Raw genomic sequence first — 24,332 nt, 5'->3', positions numbered from 1 at the left:
TGGATTCAGCTTTTCAGAGTAGATTTTTACACTTACTTTTTCTATTTTTTTTCAGCATAAGCCTTTTGAGTCTGTATATGATGAAAGTTTTACATTGAGGTCCCTGTCAAATTTTCATCTTCTTCGGAAAAATGCCTTGCTAAGCTCTTTTAATCTTGTCTGAGAGTATTTTATGTATGCTCCCACATACTATGGTTGGATTTCCTTATTTACTAACATCCCAAAAATTCCAGGAGATGCTTCAATGGGAACACATAGTACAAAGATATCCCATGGTAGACACAACTGCTGGTGAACAAATTAAATGTTCTAACTGGATGAACTATGTTGTTGCATGCTCCTTCCCCATGACCTGGACTGTTATGAAACTATGAACAGGAGCAATTGCTGTTTATTTTGGCATCCACTCTGGCCTCAGACATTCTCAGGTCTACTCTAATTCTCAGGTCTACTCAACATGCATTTATTGCTTAAATTTTAAAGCAAGGACTCCTATAAGTCTCCTTTAGGGGCTGAACTGACTTTGCAGTCCTAGAGTTTAAGTGATGTAAAATGGATATGGATTTATGATCCCATAAATATGCTCAAAGTCAATCTCCAAAGGTCTTCTTTTCTTAACTACCCTCATGACAGTGTTCTAGTATGCCAAGAAAATCAAGGAGTAGTTACCAGTGCTGTGAGCAGTAGAGGCTGAAGCCTATAATTGAAAGGAATTTAAAAACTAGAAATTTAACACCCAAGATTTTGGTCTTGCTTAACAGCACCAGCCCTAGGAAGCACACAGCCTCTTTATGGTTTGTGTTCAAATCCCGTGACTTCGCTTACAAAGTATTCTGCATATGAGTGAACAAGATTTTATTTTCAGTGTTCAAATTCTGTGTTATCCTCTTGCATGCTTTGCATGCATCCAAAATATATGGGGTCTCACTTTTGATTAAGCTTCTCCCTGTGCAGAGATAATGTTGTCAGTCAAGAAGTTGTTACCTCTGAAATCGGTTTCTCATAGACGTCTTCCCCTACAGACTTCTCCTGGGCAAGGATGGCATCCCTGTGTAGCACTCGAAGCACATTCTCTGGAGTTGCAGACCCATAATGAGCTTCTAAAACTTCAGGTTTGGTTTTCTCTGTCTTCAGCATGTGGATCACATCCTCCCTTGCCTGTAATATTGCAAATCACTCTCATGAGTCAACCTATTAACCAAGAGGGAACATGGGGAAAATAGGAGCATTTCATATGTAAAGACTGCATACACAAAAATAAAATAAATTAGAAAAATGACAGGCTGTCAATGCAAATATAAAAATGTTGGGAGATCTCAGATTAAACATGATCTGTCCAATACAAATATTGTACTTTAAGGGATGAATTATTCTGTGTCTGTATGACATTACATTTGAAAACCGTGAATTTTTATCTGAGTTGCAACTATAGCCAGGGAACATCATTATTCTTCATACACTGGATCTTAGTTGTTGCCCATGCTGTTCCCTGAAGGGATAAGGAAATGAGGAGAACAAGCAGCACAGGTGAGCTGAACTAATATTTCTCAGACAGCTACTTCCTAGTCACTCCCTAACTGAATTTCCGACTAAATACTCTTTCCAAGAAACTTTTAAATAAATTTTTCTAGGCTTTTTTCTTTAAACAAACTCCTAGACATTGCAGACCCCAGCTAAGGAGATGTGGAAAGTCTGAGCAAATGCTCCCAGCCATGGAGGATGGCTGTGCTGCTGGAGCTGGGGCTGGGAGCAGGGGAGCTCCTGTGGCCAAGGGCAGCCTGGAGCTCCCTACCCCAGGTGGAAGCCCCCAGTTCCAGCAGCATGAGGAGACATCTGGGCATGACCAGACAGTTCTGCAAGGCCACGTGGCTATGAATAAGGAGCACTTTATGGCTGTGCTGTGGACAAACACTTAAGCCAGGGCTCTGTTTCTAATGGTGCTTGCCAACACCTGTGAAGCCATCTGTAAAATGGGGGCAGGACACCAGCTTGTCCTTCAAGGAGTGTTTATGAGGCCATAGTCCAGGGAAGGACTGTAAAACCTACAGGTTTTTGGTGGGCAAAGGGGAGCTCCTGGATTTCCCTAGAGAACATCTTTCCCACAAGTGCAAATGGATGGGGGAGTAGAAGAGTACAGGGGTTTTTCTCTTTCCTGCCTTTCTGACAACCCATGTGAGCTTGGGAATTAAATTAAGCACTAAGGAAAGGTTCAGACATTTTAGGAAAAAATTCTTTACAAATTCTGCCCCTATGTAAGCAATGCCTGTTTTAAGATTTCTGAAGTGACCAACTCTTCACACTTTTCCAAGCTGTTCATAACAGCATTCAATTCATCCCTGTAGCAAATCTTAAATCTTTACCCAGAGCCACAGAGGCACTACAGCTCAACAAAACTACTTGGTTTTAAAATGAGCAAGAAAACAATTTTGGGAAATGGCAAATATCCTTTAATTTTTTTTTTTATTTAAAACATGAAAATAAATCATGAACTTCAGGCAAAGATCATGCCATCTCATTAAGAACTAGCCCAATATATACAATAATATGCATAACATTTTGTAAACAGAAGTAAAGTTTTTTCACTTGTCTGCAAGATACAAAATGCAAATTGGAGGGGTATTAATCTTATTTCAGAATGAGAGTGGGAAAGGTTCATCACTCATGGATATTAGAACTAAGGGGATTATGTGAGCTAGCCCCAAAGAAAGGCAGAAGAGCATGTACACCTCACTACATCACATCCTAAGACTGTGCCATTCTCAATACAGGAAAAATGTTATTTTAGGCAGGTTCTTGACAGGTTTGCAAATGTATTACTTTTCTCTATCCCTGTAGAAATAACAGATATTTTAGTGTCTTCATCACCATGAGGCCAATGCTTCTATATTGAAGAAAAAGCCTTTAAAAAGTTCAGTAGGATAGCACGGGAGTATGGAGGGATTCCTAAATGTCCAGATTTTATGATGTGTTGTCTTGAGGCCCTGTGCCACAGGGAGAGCACTGTGCACAGGGAGCACCAACACAGAGGGATGGGGATGGGGGAGCAGCTCCCTTCTGCCCTCTGCACCAAGACACACAGCAGGCCTTTCCACAGGGACAGGCACAGCTCAGACCCTGTTTGGGAGGGGAGGAGGATGAGTTCATTCTCTCACGTTGGGGCTGTTGGGCCCTGGATGGTATAATTAAACACTGGCAGTGCTGGGCAGAGCGGACAGAGACAGCTCGGGAATGGGGATTTAACATTGTGAATAGGCAGAGCAAAAAGCTGGACTCCAGCCCCTGCAATGGTTATTTGATACAGAAATAGCTGTGCAGGCAGCTGCTGTGCCCAGCAAGTGCCCCAGCCCCTGTTCAGTTGTGCTCTGCCTGACTTTCCTTCAGGCCTCATTAGTCTGTCATCACTCACTGTTAAAATGGAGCAACTTTAGCACAAGGGAGTAGGAATAAGAGTCCCTGGAACAGCTAAGAATGGCCCTGCTAACTGAGAAAGGCTTCTGGATGCTGCAGGTTTGGGTGCCCCAAAAGCCAGAGGGAGTCAAGACAGAGGAAGCCAAGCCAGGGGAGTGGATGATGCTGAATGGAGGAACTGACACCCCAAGAAGGAAAGCAGGTGCCCAAGCTCAGTTCAAAACTTCGAAGAAAAAAACCATCCATTGCTTCATCTTTAAAGGGAAGCAGTGACACACCTAGCTCCAAGGGAACAGGGCAGGACAGTCAGCACTGAACAGACCTTGCTGCAGCCCATGGGCAGGGTACCTAGCCCAGAATCAGGCTGGGTGGCACCATGCCCAGGGGCACAGCCTGCTGCCCTGTCCTGTACCCTGCACTCTGCTGGCCCTGGGGATTTGGATGGCATTAATGGGGCAGGCTGCCTTTTGCCTTTTCTGGGCTCAGCCATCTCTCCTATCCTTATCTTTTCAAGGGTATCGGTTAATTCACCGAGTACTTTGTTTCAGTTGTGATAACAGCTTGTGAAAAACAAATGACAAACAGACGCACAGGTTGCTAGGAAGCACTGGACCAAAAAGGGAACCTAATGCTAATAATAAACTGGAGACAAATTTGCTTTTATTTGGTCAGAAACAAGCTCCATCACAGGGAGATTCTGAAGGGCAGCTAACCTAGGTCAGAGAAATATCTGGGCAACATCCATCAGCCTCGGGGTTTGTGAATTCCAGTTAGTCTCTCTGAAACTCCTCAGGATGATATAGAGGGAAGGAGCTGAAACAGCATGCCTGTGTATCTTGTGATTTCATATTTCTCCAGATGACCAATTTTCCCCTGAAACCACTAGAAGAGAGGTCAGATAGAGATGTTTTCTTCCAATGTATAGTAATCTGCAGGAAACAGACCATTTTCAGAAAACAAGTCAGAATAACACTGCCGAGGAGCACTGGGGCTACTTCAAAATTCCTACCTGTGAATTTTGAAGTAGCATACCTTTGAGTATGAGAGGCTCAAAGTGGGGGTCCCCTAGCTAAGAAGAGGGGACTTTTCTGGCAAGCTGTTTCTACTGATGGACATCTACTGCTGGTGCCTTTCTTTCCCCAAAACACAATCTTGTTTTGTGTAAATCATAAGCTAGGAGACAAACACAAGAAAGATATTTCAAACTGCAAGTAAACTTGCATATAAATACCAGAGAACAGATTTTAGCTGTTTTGGTAGAAGGAACATGATGTTTGGCGCAGGAAAATCATCTCTCAAGTCCTGCTTTTGTTTTGTTTTGTGGGTGCTGTGATGAGAAAGAGCATCCAGGCTTGAGAAGACTGCACATTGCAACAGCTTGTAACTCATTATGAAACTTATTTGCAAAAGTCCAGAAGACTGCAATTAGTCAGAGAAGCTCTTTAAAGTCAAAATACGGCATTTTAAAAATTTACTTTTGTTAGTTTTTCATTACTTCAATTGTCCTACAGAAAACACTGAGCTACCTTTCTGTCTAAACTGTTAAAATTGTGAGTTCTTGAAAATAAAGATACTTTTGCATTAATAAAATGTCCCAAGTACCAGATTCTCTAAGCAGTAGGAGTAATAAAGACCATTCATTTAACTCCTTTGGTTGCTCCTGCTGATAGAAGAACTGCAAAGTTGAACTATGTCTAAGCTTGTTTTATGCTTACTGGAGGTGCCAAAATCTAAAGGCTGATGACCTCAGTTCTTGAGCACACCCATGGAGGGCCTGAGGTGCTGTGGAGCACTGCTGTCCCACAAAGTTTTGCCTGCTCTCCTTTCCCTCCCCTCTATTCCCCACTCATGAGTGCACTTACCAAAGAGATGGGGTCTACATTCCTACCTGGGAATTCCAAGACAATGCTCCCCTTCTCTCATGAGTGCCCACTGCTTGCCCAGATGGAAGGCTGATGTGAGCCCACTCCTCACCCTGAAACACTCACTTTTTTGGCAGAATAAAGTAGAAGGACCTTATTTTACTCACCAACTTGAGCAGAGCAGGGGGCTGTGTTCCAAACTTTGCTTTACTACATGCCTAGTAAAATATTTAAAAGATATAGAAAGGATGTAAAGAGGTTCCTGCATAAAATTGAAACCATTTAGGAAACAATAGCATGACTCTGCTGCTTGTAAAAGGGGTCTGGCAGCCTAGCAACCAGATTCTTGGTCAATGGAAAGACTGTTACACGAGCTGGGCGTTCAGACGTGCTTCTTCCTCATGCCCTGCCCTGCCAATTTACTACAGCCCCCTCTCCCCATTCCCACAGTCTTTGGCCTCTCCCATGAGCCTGCTGACAAAACTCAGCACCCACTAAACTGGGAATTTTTGCCACAGGCCATTTGTCACCTGGGAAATGGGACTGAACTGATCAAACTCATTTCGTATAAGGCATCTAGTAAATCGGGGGGAAAATTCAATTGTATTCAAGATGGGTTGAATGGAGTCGAAGTAATCACTGTCAGCTAGGAGTAAAACCCAACTCAAGATCATTTGCCAGTACATGTCCTAAACTCTTCTGATTTTTTTTCCTAAGTAGCCTCCCTGAAAGTTCATAGTTTGTCTCTCTCAAAATCAGTTACTGGTAGCTATTACCTTCATAGCTCCACATCTGGAGGCATCTAACTACTTTACACCTAACTACTACTTTACACCTAAGTACTTTAAAGAAACCTCAATATTTCAGTAACATGACAACAATCCTCTTAATTAGATGAAAGAAGTTTTGAAAATTCAGGAGCAGGAGTAGCGTTTACAAGAAATGCAATTATGTAATATTTTAGCAACCTGATATTTCCAGCTTTTGAATATTTCTTTTCTGGTTCTGGAGACACTTTATTATACCTACACAAGGAAGTGCACTAAGTAGCAGATGTTTAATATTTATGAAGCTGTATTTTTCTTGCCAGTGATTAATGACAAAAAATAGCTATGAAACCACAGACAGGAACCTTTACTTCTACTTGTGTTGTTGTTCCTTGCATTGCCCACAGTTCAGGTTATTTATAGCACAACAGCTGCTCTGTTCAGCATCCGAAACTAGATAAGGTCACAGGTTATCCATGTAATGTTGGGGTCTTACCAGTGACTGATTTCCTAAATGCCAGTAGGCTTTACAAATATTTCACCTAGAGTTAATAAACATCACACTCAAGGCATCCAGGGGGAGATCAGGAGAATGTTCTCACACTGCTTTCCCTGCTATCCAGAACATGATGCGTTCCACTAGGGCAGGAATAGCCTCATTTCTGAAAAGTTCCATTAGGGACTTCAGAAAGTGGATATCACTAGCTCGGTTAGTTTATTTTAATGAAAGCAAGCACCTTCAAGCAGGGGCACTCCAACACCTGTATGTGAAAATCTTTCCTAACACTAATCTATTAGTCCATGTTTAAGACCTATAACTTCCCTTCATTCTTATCTTAGGAGGAAACAAAAATAATTAAAAGGAAAGTGTACTTTCTTAATTTTGTCTCATAATACTATAAATATGCATACAGAATGTAATAAAAACTACTCCTGACAGCTGGAATGACACTTTTGTTAAAGGCCTGATTGCTCACTCTAGGCCTTCTATTGTGCAAAGCATGTTTCAAAGCAGGGAGGTTAGATTCTCTGTTGCATATTGCATCACACAAAGATCTTTTTGCCAAAAAACTGAGTAAATTTTTTTTTCTCCTATACCAGATATCTGAAGTAGCCTTGTTTGTATCGCTCATTCAGTGATGCTAGCCATGCAAAATGCTGGCTAATTACATAAGATCATAGAACCTTAGGAGTCCTGAGTTGGAAGGGGCCACAGAGAACATCAAATCCAAATCCTGGCCCTGCACAGGACAGCCCCAAGAATCACACCATGTGCCTGAGAGCATTGTCCAAACACTTCTTGAATTCTGTCTGACTGGTGCTGTGACCACTCCCCTGGGGAGCCTGCTCCAGTGCCCAAACACCCTCTGGGTGTAAAATCCTTTTCCTGATATCCAACCTGACACAACCTCAGGTCATTCCCTTGGATCCTGTCACTGTCACCATGAAGAAGAGATCAGTGCCTGCCCTGCTCTTCCCCTCAGGAGGAAGTTGTAGACTGTGATGAGATCTCCCCTCAGTCTCTTCCAGACTGAACAAACCAAGGAACTCCAGCTGCTCTATGGTTTCCCCTCTGAACCCTTCACCATCTCCACAGCTGTCTTTTGGACATCTCTAATGCTTTATATCTTTCTTATATTGTGGCACCAAAACTACACACTCGAGTCAAAGTTAAGCTACACCAGCAACATGAATACATTGGGTTTTTTTGCAAGGAAGACTTTATGTACAGCAAGGGTTTTTTTACACCTTTCATCTTAGCTTAATTTCCTAATACTTGAAACTGTGGATTTCATTTGCATGAATTTCTTTTAACTTTTCCGTATTCAAGTCTAGGTACACGATGTACTCTGGAGGTAGAGATTACTTCAGTGATGAAAAGTGACCATTGTTGATTGTTGATTTTGTACAAAGGGTAAGTGAAATATATATCCAGAAATACAAATGATCCCTCATGACCCTGAGGATATTGAACAGAACTGCCCTGTGCAGAACTCCACACCGTGCAGAACTTTCTGGCCTTGTATGGTGCCTTTGGATCTCTACACTGCATTTAATTTTACTGTGCTTTATCTTGTGATAGCTCAGAAGGCTCTTCTAAAATCAATACTGGAGAAGAGGCACATGATAGACTAGCTCAGCCACTGCATAAATCTTCTGAAGTGGCTCCAGAAGAATTACATCAGAAATTAATTTGGCCTCTTATGATTGAAAAAGTCCCTGCTAAAGATTGCAGGGCTGAGGAGAAGCAGCACTGAGCAATGTATTTCTTCTTCCAGCAAGCCTTGAAACAGATCAAATGAGCACTAGAAGACATCTGTCTGTTATTTCCTGCCCACACAGCTTTGTTCTGCTTTATTGCCAGAGCGCTCCACGGATGATGTCACTTTTTTCTGAAGAAAACAGGCCACCAGAGCCTTTCACTGACATAATTAATTATCTGTAGTCTGGGCCACAGCCAGCAAAATTCCCATGGCAAGACCCTGAGAAGTATTAACTCCACACTGCTTGATGTTTTCAGAATTATTATGGTCTGGGATACCCTGTCTTGTCTTTTCACACTGAAAGAGTGCTTTGCTTGATATTATCAAGCCGTGGGGCAGTTACTGCAGCATATAGAATTACAGTATCATGATCCAGTCAGCACAGAGACACCAGGGCAAGAGGTCACTGTCAAGTTATGTGCGTGACTCTGCATGTTGGGATATGTTCTGCATGCTCCAGCAATGCCTCACCATGGCTAAACCCACTGGTTTGGGTTTGCTGTATCCAGTCACAGAGTTTTTGTCTCAGCCAACATTAACTGTGTAATATTTTTCACATGGCCTGAAGCCCAGCAGCAAGCAGAAACCACAGACTGATCCAACTAGCCATCAAGCTGCCATGTTCCTTTTGTAACCAGAACTTATTTTGGGATCTGTTAGAAGCTTTAGGAGGAAAAAAAAAGTGACTAATGAAAGGGCAATAACAGGAAAAGCATTTATTTTCCTCTTTCTTCTTTTATCATATGGCCCTATTAGTGAGTCTGGACCAAGACACAAGAGGCCCATGGATCGTGAACCTCTTTCTTATGCTTCACACATAAAATTAATCCCACCATGCTCCAATTTCCATTCCATAAAGGAAATAATATTTCTCATTAATGAGATATAATTTCCAAGTATATAGAAGATCTAGATATGCTGTGAATCCTACAAAAAATATGAGACTCTGACATCAATATCAGTGTTCTCCTATTAATTTTCCTCCGTTTCTTATATTCTATTTCTTCCAGGGACAGGCTCTTCTGTACTATCATCCAATTTGTTGAAATCCATTAGAAACTAAAAAGTATCTTCATTAGATGTGTAACTTGTCTAAATTGCTCTTTGCAAGTGCTACATTGACAGTATAAGGAACAGAAGCATCTGAAATTAGGTGCTCTGATTTGAATTTCAGGGATGCACTTCAAGCAGCTGCTGTGAGTGCCCTGCCTCCAATAGGAACAAATCAGCCCAGGCATTTTTTTTTTTTCCACAGTGATCTTACTTCCTTCTGGAAGGAACAAGCAGACAAGGAGCAGGATGGAGCAAGACAAGCTGGAGCCAGCAGGGCTGTAACCACCAGGATGATGAAGTCAGAGGCATTCCTTCTGCCTCCTCTGTGGAGACAGGAGCATGTGGGACACTAACAGACCTAAGTCTGTGTACGTGTGTAATAAACTGTATACACAACTTTCTCTTGTCCAAGCATTTTGTTGGCTTCAACGAGACGTTTTTGAGTACTCTGTGCTGCACAATGTGCATCCCAGTTACTGGTGGCTGATGAATGGGCAAGAACAGTAGGACTGCATTACAGCGAGCACTCACCAGCACAACCAGTGATTTGAATGGAGGAGTTGTCAGAGGAAATGAGGGAAGTGGCCAAACTCTGAGTGTGAAGCAACTAGGGTGGGTGGGCAGTGAAAGGCACAGAGTGAGAGCTCCCAGCCATGCCCATGATGCCCTCAGTTGTCTCCAAAATCCCCCTGATTCCCCAGTGCCTGTCCTTCCCTTTGCGCTCCCCAAGCCCCACTTGGGGACATCCTTTCCCCTCTCTATTGTCCCACTGCATTTCCAAGAATGACTCTGAAGCCCTTCAAAATGCTGTTTTACCTGAACTGCTGAGATTGCCCAAGACAATCCTGGAGAATTGGGGGTTTCATATTCACATCAATATTTCTGTTTCTGACTTGTTTAAACTTGAAGGTCACAAATGTCTGGAAGTTATCATGCAACTGCATTTGAGTTAGTTCAGTTCCACTCATTTCTCTGGCATGGAAGAGTTGATGCTAATTTTTTGCAAAGAAAACCAATAATTTCCAGGATAAGAAAGACATCACTAGCAAAATCCAAACCCTTCCTGTCTCGGGAAAGGATTTCCCTTCATAGTGCCTCCCTCAGCACTGCATCATTTTGGGTGCCACATGTGCCCAGGGCTCTGAAATAAGTCAGAGTTTACTTCATTTTGGGTATCACACAAACTCTCAAAGTCCCAGTTTTGTAAGATGTGGCAAGACACAGGATGTTCAGTAGGACCTTCAGTTTTCTATGTGAAAATGTTACATTTCTCTCACTTTAGTCAACCAATAGATGGAGCCTTTAACCCTAGAAACAAGACATTTTCTCAGCCATGTTATGACAATTATTATGTAAAGATTTATATTTGCATTTATTAAAGCTTGTTTTGGATTAAAAACAATCTGTTTTGCTCTCAAGAGCTTATCTGATCCTCAGCTAGAGGACAACAGACAAAAACTTAATAAACACAGAACTGGGGCAGCAAAGTTAATAAAAACAGGTTCATCTACCACTGCAATGTTAAATTAACAACTGGTGACTCAGAGTACTGGACAGCATTCTGACACATAAGACATATGCTCGTTGCAAGCTCTCCAAAGAATCCCAGATATTTTAAAGCCAGAAAGCTCATGCATTTAACATTGATTGCAAAATGATCGGCCGTGTGCTCTCCCACAGAGTGAACTTTCAAGAAAAATGAGAAGAGAAACGAACTTCTTCATTACTGTTGCACTGAATATACAATTTCTGGTAAGTAAATGTAAAGAAAAAGAAAAATAGTCGAATTATATAATTATTTAAAACTAATTTTTAAAAGTTTGCAAGAGAGGACCAGTTTGGAAAAAGACCAAAACTCAAAAAGCTCGTTGTGGGCAATTCTGTAATTCTGTTCTGTTTTGAAGAGAAGACCAAGAATTTTTGGAAAAAAAAAAAAACCAAGCTGTTCCTACTCTTCCTTCCACTCTAGATAAGATGTTCAGTGGGTCAGAGACACTTGCCAGTTATTCCTCTCTCTTCTGATCCTTCAAGCCTAACTAACACAATGGACTCAGCTCTGTTAAGTACAGCTTAGGCATTACTAGAGAAGGATGTTAAAATATCTTTGTGAAAGAGGTCTCCAGCCTACAGCTGTCCTGTGACAGTGACATTTTACTGAGGATCATTACTTTGAAAAGCATACATGTAATTCTAAAGCAATTTCAGTACCAAAGAGATGGATGGCTATCATCCCCATAGTTGATAGTACCTCTGCCCTTTATTTCAGATGGAGCAGGAAATTGCCTAAATAGCACAATTTAACTATATTTCAGTATACTGTCTAACCTTTGTTTTTTGGGGTTTTTTCCTCTCACAAAACAGCCAGGTTCTATTTTAAAACTGATGATTTTGGGACTTGCTAGACAAATTCTTCTTACCTCCTATGATATGTTCTGCACTTTGCACTGCAGCTACAGAGAATAAACTATTCTATTCTATATATAATAAAAATAACTATAATACTATTCTGGACAAAATTATTATCTGGTTATAAATTATTCAATAAAAATAGAAGACAGCATCTGTGGTCTGAAAACTTTTTTTTTTTGTGTTGCAAAAGCATTCTTCACTAGAAAAAAACACAAACAAACCAGGGGTCAGTAAGAGAGGAGACAATTTTTTAACTCATTTACTGATGTGCCAGACATTTTTAGGGTTTGTTTTTAAGCTCTTATTTTGCTACACTGTGGATACCATGTCTCCCTTCATTTTCTTGCCTTTTGTGTGCCCACTTTCTGTGTGACTAGCTTGGCTCCATTTATCTCTGTTGTATTCCCCTTTTACTTACACTCTTTTTCTTCTATTGCCCAGCCTCTTTCCCCTCATTCCATTCTGCTTAAGTCACCTCTCCTTCCTCACATTAACCCTATCTTCTCCTTTTCCCTGTAGTTCTGTCCTTGCCAAGGTTTTCCCGTGGGGAATTTGTATTTCATCTATGATGTCCTCATAAATCCTAAACTGTTTCAGTTCAATCAACAGGACTTCACAGATACCTTGCATGCACTCTTCTCTGGCTTTACCTATTCTTTCTGCCTTGGCTCATCTCCTGCTTGTTAATCTATGCTATTTTGCTAAAGACCATTTGAAAACTCCTTCTCCTCACTGCTTTCCCTGGTGCCAAGGCAACTTGCCCCAGCTTTCTCTTCTGATTTCTGTGCCTGCACAAGAAACACATGTGGTTTCTACCCACCTATCTATCCCACATTCCTTGCTTGTGCTTTCAGACAGATCCATATTTATTAATATTAATGCAAGAGTATAAAAAAAAAGGCACTGAAGAAAAATACAGAAGTTTGTACAGTGTTTTTAACTAAACAACTAGGTGGCTCTCCCAATGTGGTTACAATATTTTGGAAGAGTCAATACAAAAGCAGTTTGAGGCATTACATGCAAGGTATGTAATTGCAGCAAGAGGAAAAAGAGACAGAAAAACATCATAACAACAGCTACAGAGTAAAATTCTCTTGCATATACTAGTCAGAGTGACAAGTGATGGGAAGGCCAAGGAATGCCATGCCTAAAGAGAAAGGCAAGTATGAAACCAGATGCACAAGGCACAGGGAGCTCTCTCCTACAGCAAGGACCACGTGCAGTTCCAGCTACAGACACCAAGAAGGTGAACCAGGGGTGTGACTGCTGCTGGTCAGGGGGTGATGAGGACATGGAGAGCCTGTTTTGCCAGAGGAAATGGAAAGGATGTGGTAGGGTAGCACAGTGAAAACAAAGGCTCAGAGCATGCAAGGCTGTTGCCTACAAACACATCAGGCATTAAAGCAGGAGGGACAGAGGTGGGCTTTCAAAGTAGGATCACTGTACAGCAGAGTTTCATAAAGGTTTCACTAGATATATTTAAAATTGCTTTAGAAATTAAATGGGAGAAATCAGATAAACATTAAAGATTTTCAGTTCTGGGACTGTTTTCCAATAGGAGTCATCAAAGTATACAACCCACTTAATCTTAAAAAAGGAAGCCTTTGCCTAAAAAATCAGATGATGGGATTTTATACACAGTAGATTTTCTACAATTTTATCTCCAGAATTCTCAGGTCAATCAATGCATCTGCAGTGTAAGCACAAGGAAAGCCTGAGCTGGGAAGTGACAAAAAAGTAGAGTAAGAAAAAAGCTCACAGCTAGAAAAATAAAGAATGGAAGAAAAGTGAATAGGGAAATTTAGATCTTAGGAAAAAGAGCTGAACAGAGCAATTATAAAAAAAAAAGGTATTATATTTTATATATATATATATATATATATATATATAATTTTCCCTGAAAAAGAGAAAGCAGAAAGATGGAAACAGTACAGAATTTTCCTTTCCTTTGCATTTACAAAGAACAGTTTTCTGCTAGAAAGACAGACAGAAAAGTATTAAAATGCCTTATAAAATGTTAAAATGCAAAGGGTAGTTTATCACCTAAACCCATGTGAGTTAATTGACTTTGTTAAGAGTGAGGATTTTCCTGGTGACAGGATGTGCAGTCACTGATACCAGAGTGTTTCAGAAGGACCTTACCAGAGAGCACAAAACACAGAGTCCTCTGCTAACCCTTCCCTGATCCTCCCAGGCTGAGAAGAAAGTCTTGCAGCCCACCTGAAGGTGAGCTCCTCCTGTCTCCTCCTGTTGGAGGAGAGAGCTCCTTCCCCCACGACTGCCTTGTTTCAGCAACCAGCCTCCCACACCTGCCCTTCAACAAGATATTGCTCTGGCACCTTCTGCAAGCACTCAAATTAAACATTAAATGCAGCCTTGATTAAATGCTTGTAAGGAAGGGATTTCTTTGACAGCAGAGTGGTTTGGTCTCTCCATCTGAACCAGGAATGCTGTATAAATAGGTTTACCTCTGAATATCTGCTACAAATATGTAGTTTGTAATAAGTGTTTCCCTTCAAATATCAAACCAAACCCAAGCCAGTGTTACATTAGCCCATTTGGAAGTCTGAGGACTTGTCAGAAATTGTGTCTTGTCTAATTAATAAATATTAATTTATGTATCCCTTGTATATTACACATGCTGTTCCTCAGGGCATCCCATTTCACATCTTGCCCATCTGCACCCTCAGGTCTGCAACAGAGGAAATGTGCAGCTGACAACTCAACATGCATTTCCTTTACCCCCCATGGCTGCATGGCTCTGAGGAGCTCTGCTCCTCAGCAGTGCCAGGCTCTCAGGAAACATTTCCCTCAGCCCTAAAGCATGGAAGGGACCTCGACAGGAATGAGGGGCTGAGCTGCAGGGCATGAATGCCACGTTGGCACCGGAGAAACCCAGTAAACATGGACTATCATAAAGGCCTTGAGTGGAAAAGTTGCTCCTTTTTGAATTGGTGTGAAATATAGGAAACTGTCTCCCAAGCTTAAATTGTCCTTCAGCAATAGGCACAGAATCTGGATAAGAAATTATTTTTCTTGAAAAACCTAATGATTTATAGTGGGATGCTGTCTTTATAAATATATTTTTATTATTGTGGGTTTTTCCCCCAAACATGCAATAAAAGAGTGAGTCGTAAACATGTAGGAATACTCCTCCTCATTTCCTTTTGGGCCCCCAGTCAGGAAATGTTGAAAATCAGTGTTGGAATTGCTGAAGATTAATGGCTGCTGCTCAGAAAACATACAGAAAGGGAATATGTTCCTGCCAGGACAAATACATAGGCCATTGGACAAAAATCTGTGAACCACAGATAGTATTATATCATCATTGTAAAGATCCACAGAGCCTGTCTTGCTCTGTAATTAACAATATTCGCATGTGGGTTTGACTGAAATCACCAAGCAAATTAATGCCATGCTTTCATGGTCCAATTTATTCTACTGGTATTTGAAGTTTTCTTTTCAAATCAGCTTTACAGTATTTAAAAATAAGATTTTTTTTCAGGTATAGGAAGCAATCCTTCATTGGTCTTTTGCCACTATCTGTTCAATATGGGTTTAAAGACCATGTAATCACTACTTTTTTTTATGTGAGCAGTTAGATCTCACAAGAGAAAATACACTCCACTGAGCTGTAGGGCCATTAAAATAAATCCCTGTCATCAGTTCATTTGCTTCCCACCCTTCTTTCAGAGAGGCTGTACTTAAGAGCTCTCCTGCCATGTATATTGGGACACATTCTCGTCACCACAGCTTCTGTAAACTTTTTCTTCCCTTTTGTTTTCTTACAAAATAAGGCATAGGCTATATGGTGACCTCAGATGTTTATGAAAAGCTTTCCTTCTCTCTATTCAGTAAATGTACAGGGTCCAGACAGGAAACATGAAGACAGGCACAACTTGGTTCTTGAAACTAAAGCACAAGCAACCTACCTGAGGGTATTATAATTTTGAAAACTAATCAAGGTAAAATGAAGACATCAACATCATTTCCAGGGTGTCTCTCCATGGTTTTCTGGCATGTCTGACTTCAAAATTAAGAGCTGGGGCATCAAGTTGTGATAAAAGTGCTCAATATTGATACCAAGATAAATGTGCTGTGGGTCTGTGTTTTCAGATGATGTGAGTAGAGAATTAAGCACACAATGCATATGAATACATTACAAGTTTACCCTGCTAACCCCACTTAACCTCACTGTCACAGGTTACCTCCCATGGCTTAGCTCAACATTTGAGGGTTCCAAGGCAGTGTCACCCTGGTGGTATGGGCATAAGATACTCCCTGCTCATGGCTGAGCAAACAAATGTGGTATTTTATCCCGTTTTTTTCATTCAGAAAATAATGCATCTCCCTACAGGTACAGCCTGATGCTATTCTCAAAACAAATTCCTCTTCCATATGCCTGGATAATGTTTGCTTTGCCAGTATTGAAATGGCTTCAAAGTAAACCCGCAGTGTGATTTGTCAGTCCAACAAAATGCCAGCCAGCCACCAGAGATGTCTGAAAAGATCTGAAAATAAAAAGCCATGAAATGACTCAGTGCATTAGGTCACTGTGACAGCCAGGAGGTAATACCAGAGTATTTACTTTGGCTGGAGCCTTCCTTGGCTCATCTTCCTTTGTAGTGTTAAAGCCAGGCTCTCATCTCAAGCCAAAGTGCTGTAGCTTGCCCACTTCAGAAATGGGTCAACACAGGTGCCAGGGAAATAACTAAAAATGGGGGGTTTGACATGAAATTAAAAACTTGTGTGGATTAAAAATAATTACTCTCTTCCCTGCCTGGCTGCAAGGAGCAGAAGAAGAGATGCACTCTACACCTACCAGTGTGGGTGTCCCCATACCCTCCTGTCATGCCAGGAAGCTTCAGCAGTGCCTGACATCTCTTTGGGGTCTGTATGTATGAAAAGCCCTAAAAGTACTGTCCAGGATCTATTCCCATCATGCCCATAAGGATAATGAGTACATGGGCAGTCCTTCAAAGGTTGTGTAACCACCCCACAAAGTAAAAGACTATGGTGAAGAACAGGAGAATTACTCAAGCAATAAAGACCACATTTATTGCCACACAGGAAACATCAGTGACTTTCTTCACCTCGCCTTTCCAGACCACAAAGGTGATTTCAGGGTAAATCTTTGTGAACAACACGAGCATGATACATTTCTATTGAGGTTTGGCTCTGTTCACCACAGAAGCTGCACGCTAGCTCCATCTCTAAGGAAATTACATATATATGATTTTGAATAAAGTAAAATGAAGGACAATAAAAATGGTTACTTTTCTATAATTTCTTTTTTCTTCTGCAAAATTGCATTCAACATATTTTCTTCCTTTTTTTCCCTGTAGATTTTCATTGTAAAATGACTATTCTCTGTGTTTGACAAAATTATTTATTTTGAATGCATACTTCTTGTAACTTGACAGTAGTTTCTGACAAGCTAGAGATGAATTATGTGCAGAAAAAGTGGTACTTAATGATACTTAGTGAGATGGAATCTCAGAGTTGTGCTAATGGTTACCCATGTACCAAAGAAATTAACAGAACAATTTCTTCTTGTAATCAGATAAGATGGTAACAAGTATAACATTAAAGTAATAATATTATGAATGTGGGTTTCAGGGGCAAAGTAAAGCCTTCTATTAAAAGCTAAATAGTGATGGTTAATTGGAATAAAGGGATTAAGACAAAATGTTTCACACAGGTTGGGTGGCTTTTTTCTGCTTGTCCACAGGTTCAGTGAAAAAGGTCACTAAAGTACAACCAAAAGATCGTATGAATTTGAAAAGCAGTCCTATTACAAAAGGGGATAAGTTTTGAAAAGCCACAAGTCTTCATATTGACTTTTTGAAATACCACATTTCAGCTTCTTATTTTGAAATTCTCTGGAGGCTCACACTACAGAGAGTTCAGTGATGTAATAGCATTAAAGAGAATCTCAAAACTGGACAGACATTTGGGGACGAGTTAAGTGCAGAATCAGGCTGACTGCCATCAGGGACTTACTACTGGGCTGAAATTAACATGCAAACCAGGACAACTGAGAAAGATTTCAAGCAAGCATTACTCCAAGAAATAAAATGAATGGATCTTTGAAAGGCAAGGAATGTGCAGAACACTGGACTCCAGAAATCAGGACAGGCAGAGCTTTGGCTGAGGCCTCAGAAGTTCTAGGGGACATCCTAAGTTCCAGGGGACATCCTAAGTCCATTTTCAGTATTCCTGACTTTTATATTAGCCTCCTGAATATTTTCAATAATGATTGCAATTACATTCCCTATATTTACTTGCCTTCCCCCCCTCCCTTCTTCCCACCCACCACTGATTCTCCTGTGGCTGTTTTCAGCCTCACCTGCAGATCCACATTTGTTTGTCAGGTGTTTCTTTGGCAGGTGTTTATAATTTTTCTTACTTGGGTAGCTGCAGTGGGAAATAAAGCATCACTTAAAACTAGGGCTGTTAAACACCAGCTACTACTGCTCTCTCCTTGTGGTCTTTTGCCTTAAATATGGATGTTCCTGTTAGTTGAGCCCTGTGCTCTTTGGACAACCTAAAAATAGATAGGTACATAGAAAATATGGTTTAGAATATGTTTAATTTACCTGCAATTCTCCTTCCATTATACTGAGTAGTTTTATCAAGTCTTCTTTAGAAAGCTCTATGGACTTCTTGTTCTTTCTCTCACTAGGACCAGGTGATTTTGAGTGCCGTTTGACAGTGGCTGAAACCATGACCTCATCTTCCTTCCGATGAGGTTTGTTCTTTTTCTTGGCATCCTCCTGAAGTTTTTCATTCTCTGCGTGGCTGATGACAGGCTTGGAACTGGAGAAGTGCCCGTTAGACGAGCTTTCTCCACCTTGGTTTCGGGACCTCATCCCTGCCTAGAAAGAAACAAACATAAAGATGCATTTGTAAACAAAGTTACTTACGAAAAAAGAAAGCCACAGTGGAAATACTGCCTTTGGTAAGAACAACAGTCTTCTAAAAACTGGAGAATACTGTCATGCTCAAGAGGCTGTGGTAGAAAGCTCAACCATTCCAACTCTGTGTGGGGCAGAAAAAAAGTCCTGAGGTAAGGTTAGCCATCTTTTTCAGCAAGCCAAATGCTGATATGAGCTTAAATGTATGGAACTTAAAATTTATGTGGAACAGCATGTTCCAGTGTTTCCTTTTCTTCAGCTGACGTGTTGATCATTCCCAATTCAACAGTACAAAACAAAGCAGGTTGTCAAATGGATCTGATTTAACATGTGGCTTACTTGAGAAACAGAAATGCAATTGAATTTTTGAAAAGCATATTGCTGGAGTAGAAATTCTCTGTGAGAGTGGAGTGCCAAAGCATGACGAATGTCAGTCTGCTGTTTCTCTGAAATAAGCAATGATTTTATTGCAGGTAACCAAGAAGAATGGAGAATGCAGAGTAAATCAGGCGGCAGATACTGCACAGCATTAATAGACAATAAGTTCCATAAAGGAAAGTTGAAAAGAAGTTTGAAAAATGAGCACAAATGGTATGAAATCACTAACAGGTAAATGGGCAATATCAACACACTCTTTCCAGAAGATTCAGGGTTTCTCCAAAATGTCAGGTCATGGTTATTCAATGCTCACATTTCTGTCTTCTTAAGCACCTACATGGAGGCTTAGACTACAACAGCAAACATTCCTCAGCTCTGTCACTTGACCAACTGTACTGCTAAATTTTTATAGCAATAAATCTAATGAAAAATATTCCACTGCTTCCAAGCATTTCCTCTTGTTTAAATTGATCTCTGGTGTTAGTTTGCAGTTTGTTCATTAGCAAACAGATGCTTTTCAACTTCAATAACATCACACATGCTTCTGATAAGGAGTTCAGAGCAGCAGTTCACTAGTGAGGGAGCAAAACCTAAAATACATTGACTAATCAGCTTTGTTAAATTACACTGGGTCTGCAGTGGCTTGCCCTTGACTCAGGCCAGCATTATAAATCTCTGGCCACAATTAGTCTTGCACTTCTGTAGTTTCACACTCAGCATGAAGATTGTCCTTTTGTTATGACTGGGTACTCATGTCTTCACTAATTCAGTGGAATTCATCCAGCAGCATAAATGGGGAGAGAATTAGACCCTATATTTTAGAGTGAGAGAGTTTCACAAAGAGATTCCTTGCATTGTAGGCCTGCTCTTATCCAAACAATATGTGATACAGGTATACAATGGCCTTTAGCTTCCTGAATGCTTATGCAGGGTGTTTTTCATCAAACAGTTTGGATTAAATACATGAATTGCACTTTCTAAAAACAGGTCTCCATTATAAGCATGAACAATACCTGAGAACCTCAGGAAATCTTTTAGGTTTCAGATTTATAATGGAAAAATAAACATGGTACTATGTTTCCTCTCAGATAGGGCTTTTCAATTTGTTTAACTTTAATGGGTTTGAAACTTTCCAACCATGCTTCCTCTCAGGAGAGAGCACTTGGGATTCAATCTGTCTCTATTTTCTAAGTGTTTCCTTCTGAGTCCCTGTGGGTCACAGCCTCCAGCCACTTTCATCTCTAAACCAAACCTATTTTTTATGGCTTGCATTGAATAGCTTCATGGAGCCAGGACATTCCACATGTTTTAAGAACAAATATTTGAAGACTGTCTTGTATATGTTTTGCAGTGGAAAATAGATTATTGTATTACAGTATATTCTGCCTAGTAACGTGCCATTTTAAGGACTTCTCTGTAGTAAGGTGACCCAATTTATAGGCCTGAAAGTGCACAATTAATGTTAAATTTAATTTACCTCTGTTGAGGCACATCATCAGCTGAAACATTGCATAACCAGATGCACTTAGCTGAGTATGTTAGACTTCATGAAAGGTGGTGTGTCACCCAGGCACATCACAGCTCAAGACAGCCACTTTGATCCATCTGTCCTTGTGGGAGCTGAGTAACAATTCATGAGGCTGTGTAAAGACTGAGCAGTTGACTATAGGCTTGTCAACCTGTTAACAGAGAAATTAGGAATGCATATTTTGAGAGTGCTTATGCTCACTGTAAATCAGTAGAGGCCCACCAAGGACAAATTCAAAGTTATGTTCATTAAAATGACAACACAGAGGCTTAACCAATTAACCTGGTGTTCGGTATCATCTGGCTAATTAGCATATGATTGCTAATATAGGAGATCAAACTTGGCCTCTTTCAAAACTTTTTTTAAACTTGTGGATTTATTTTGCAGCAAGCCTTACCTGACAGTAAGTGTGGCAGCCACTCTGCCACACTCGGGGACACTGCCCCTAACAGCCTTTCTTAGTGTGAAAGTCTGCCAAAATCAGGGGAATGCTAACACTTCCTCTGTCTTCCCTTATGGAGTTGATACTTTTTCAAAACATTACCCAAATGCAAGGGTGTCATGAGCTGAAGCCAGAGATGCAGGTAACAGAAGGTTAAATGGTGACAGAAAAGGCCAAGGTTTCGATATTCACACAGTAATTTCCAAGGAGTTTAAGGGCCAAAATCAACGGCATGATCCAGCTGTTGTGCAGTGCTCCAGGAACACAAAGCAGCTGTAGGGATGACTGAGTTTGAATTAGAGCAGCGTGAAGTAGCCAGAACATAGCGGTGGTGTTGGCTGAGATGCTGTGTGCTGGAGAGGAGTGCTCAGCTCTATCATTTTGGATATCTGTCCCCATTTCTGATGGCATGGCGATAAAGAATCGTTTCTGAGTATTTGCGTTATTTCAGTATGGAAATATACAAATCCCAAAACTTTGCTTATCTGTTGTTTCACCAGGGTTCCAAAACTGATTCTGGGGACACTGCCAGTCCAACACTGGTAACAAATGACCTCCTGCTGTCAGTCCTGACCACATCTCCATATCTTACAGCATTCCTTACATCTCCATATCATTCCAGCATTCAGGGATTGTGTTCCCTAAAGAAATAGCTCATATGATTTATAGCAACTTCGGCATTTAACTCTACTTCTTTTTTCCCCACTCCTTATCATATTGCATATTAAGCTGGAAACCTTTCCTAACAGTTTCCAGTCAAACAAGAAGACTTTTTGTGATCAGTCACCTTGATTTTGACATTTATTGGCTACTCATTTCAATACGTGCTCACAGCATTGGTACTCGGCATGGGAACTCTTCAGCCCCTCCTCTGGTTCAGCCATTTGTTAAGCTTTATGCACAAAGGACAAATGTTATGGTTATTTACATGAGCCTGTATTGTTGTTCTGGGCATGGATCCTTCAGTTTTCACAAGTTAGAATCCACACAAGATTTTATGAAATAACCTTTATGTTAGTTTTACTGACATCAGGAGGAAATCTGTGAGGAATTTGCTGAGTAGGATGTCAGGAGAGGACAGGCTGCATGCTATTCCAAGTCTTTCCCCTGCTGATGGCAATTTGTTCTCCCTGAAGCTCTTGCAATGGCAGGTTAGATTAGGCTCTGTTACTAGTTCTGTCAGAATCAGATAACACAGAGGGGTTCTTTGAACTTAATGTGTAGCCCCTCTTGCTAATTGGACATGATGATTTTGGCTCCATAGTACTTTCCCTTAATAATAATAATTATGTCATAATATACACACATGCACAAAAGTTGATTTAAAGCCATGATATGATTGTTGCCATTGGCAATAAGTTTGTAGTCTGGATCTCAGTTGCAGATCTAACTGATTAGAGTATGACATGAAAGTGCTGGGTTTCTGACAGGCTGACAAAGTATTCTAGGGACAGTACAGCTGGGTTACTGAACCAAAACTGGAATTTGTTTCTCTGCTGTGGCTTTGGGAACTGTATCTTTCAGGGGCTCTGCTGTGCAGGAATTTGGAGTGGAGCAAAGTGATGTGCAGAAGTGCTTGGGTACACAGGGTTGATTGAGGAGAACTCAAGCACTGAGCATTTCAAGTTTCTGCCTAGTGATTATGGATCAATATATGATACTAGGAGAGAAAAATAATTTAAATATACTCAGACTGGAGACCAAATAATATAAACCCTCCATCAGTTCTGAAACACCCCACAAATGATGAGAGCTGGAAAAATTTTTAAATAGTCTCAGTCTGTATCTGAAAGTAGCAGGTACCAATTAAGAAAAATGGGAAGGGAAGGGAAGGGAAGGGAAGGGAAGGGAAGGGAAGGGAAGGGAAGGGAAGGGAAGGGAAGGGAAGGGAAGGGAAGGGAAGGGAAGGGAAGGGAAGGGAAGGGAAGGGAAGGGAAGGGAAGGGACGGGAAGGGAAGGGAAGGGAAGGGAAGGGAAGGGAAGGGAAGGGAAGGGAAGGGAAGGGAAGGGAAGGGAAGGGAAGGGAAGGGAAGGGAAGGGAAGGGAAGGGAAGGGAAGGGAAGACATTTTCTCACATGTCAGGAGGAGAGAAGGGTGGAGGCATCAAATTGACCTTGTTGGCTTAGAAGTCCTCAGCAAGGACCACCCCAGATAGGAATGGATGGCTTTAGCCCCAAGGGATCTGGATAGCCACCACTAATTTACCTGGCTTCGGTGGTATGACTTTCACAGGACAACCATGTAGAGATACAACTGTTCACACCCCCTCAGAGACTGATTAAAATTCTTAGTTTTCATATTGGTTATTCCAGGACATTTTCCTGGGCTCTGCAGATGTTCATTATTTCATCTGGCCTGAAGAAATTAAAAGGAATCACATTCCCAAGAGGTTGTGGTAGGCCCAGTAGGAGCTGTAGCTGCACTGAATGAGCAATGCTGTGCAGTTGGACTCTAATGCTGTGTGGAGCAGACTCTGGATGTGACAGACTCTGGACTGTGAATGAACTAGATCAAGGGAATGCAGACCTCATTCTTGCTTTTCCTTTTGCAGATGACTCCTGTGTTTGTTTCAGTCATGATGGTCAGAGGAGAGCAATAAACCTAATGACTAATACAATGAAGAACACAAAAAATATCTGACCTTAGTAATCCTGGAGTTTCCTGAATTTCTAAATTTTCAATCCTAAAGTACTAATCTGTTGTGCTGTCTAACCCTGGTCTCCTGTCCTCATATGCATCATGATTTGAGCAAACAAGAAAAGTCTTTGTTCCTTTTGACAGTGTTCTACTTTGCCAATGTGCTTTTCTGAGAGCACGTTTGCTGCTTGCCCTTCTTGTTGGGCTCTTGGCACAGAGCTATGGATACTCTTTGAATCAGGACAATTCTCTATTTAGTGAACAGCGTGAATAACCAAACCACAGGGCTGTAATTCCTGTTCAGACTGGGAGAGGACCTGTGGCTAGTCTAGCTATGTAAAACATTGCTGCTTTCATCCTTTCACCTGGTCTGCTTGCTGCCCTGGAAAAGTGTTTGTCAAACAGGTGCTAGGAGGAACAGCACCCCAGTGCTGAGCCTCATGCACTGAAGAATAAATATTTGTTTCATCCTGTTGACACTGCTGCCATAGTGGGGTTTGCTGTTTGCAAGCAGTGTAGAAAAGTAGCAAGGTTATAGCAGACATACTTTCTGAGGTGCAGCATGAGAATCAGCAAAGCCTTTTTGCTTTATCAAAGACTTATAATTTATTTTAAAATTGATTCTTGTGTGTTCTTACAGTGGCAGACAGTAACACACAGACTGTAT

General features: G+C 41.0%; 1 protein-coding gene and 1 long non-coding RNA gene across 5 annotated transcripts in view; one reads left to right on the top strand and one right to left on the bottom strand.

The window, feature by feature from the left end:
• FILIP1 (filamin A interacting protein 1) overlaps positions 1-24,332 on the bottom strand; it is a 102,049-nt gene that overhangs the window by 41,445 nt on the left and 36,272 nt on the right. For all 4 annotated transcript variants that reach the window (XM_030236045.2, XM_018919137.3, XM_050972516.1 and 1 more), the window contains 2 exons: positions 18,363-18,641; positions 985-1,158 (listed from right to left, as the gene is read on the bottom strand). In XM_030236045.2, the coding sequence (XP_030091905.2) occupies positions 985-1,158; positions 18,363-18,635 (447 nt within the window). In that variant the 5' untranslated portion in view covers positions 18,636-18,641. The remainder of the gene's footprint in view (positions 1-984; positions 1,159-18,362; positions 18,642-24,332) is intronic.
• Positions 1,028-9,751, top strand: LOC108962688 (uncharacterized). The gene is made up of 3 exons (XR_001991380.3): positions 1,028-1,112; positions 7,869-7,952; positions 9,557-9,751. It is a non-coding gene; the product is annotated as an uncharacterized LOC108962688 (long non-coding RNA).

This window comes from Serinus canaria, chromosome 3 (genome assembly GCF_022539315.1).
Source record: "Serinus canaria isolate serCan28SL12 chromosome 3, serCan2020, whole genome shotgun sequence".
NCBI classification, from domain to species: domain Eukaryota; kingdom Metazoa; phylum Chordata; class Aves; order Passeriformes; family Fringillidae; genus Serinus; species Serinus canaria.
The sequence above is the reverse complement of the archived record's forward strand: the minus strand, read 5'-3'. Positions and strand labels throughout refer to the sequence as shown.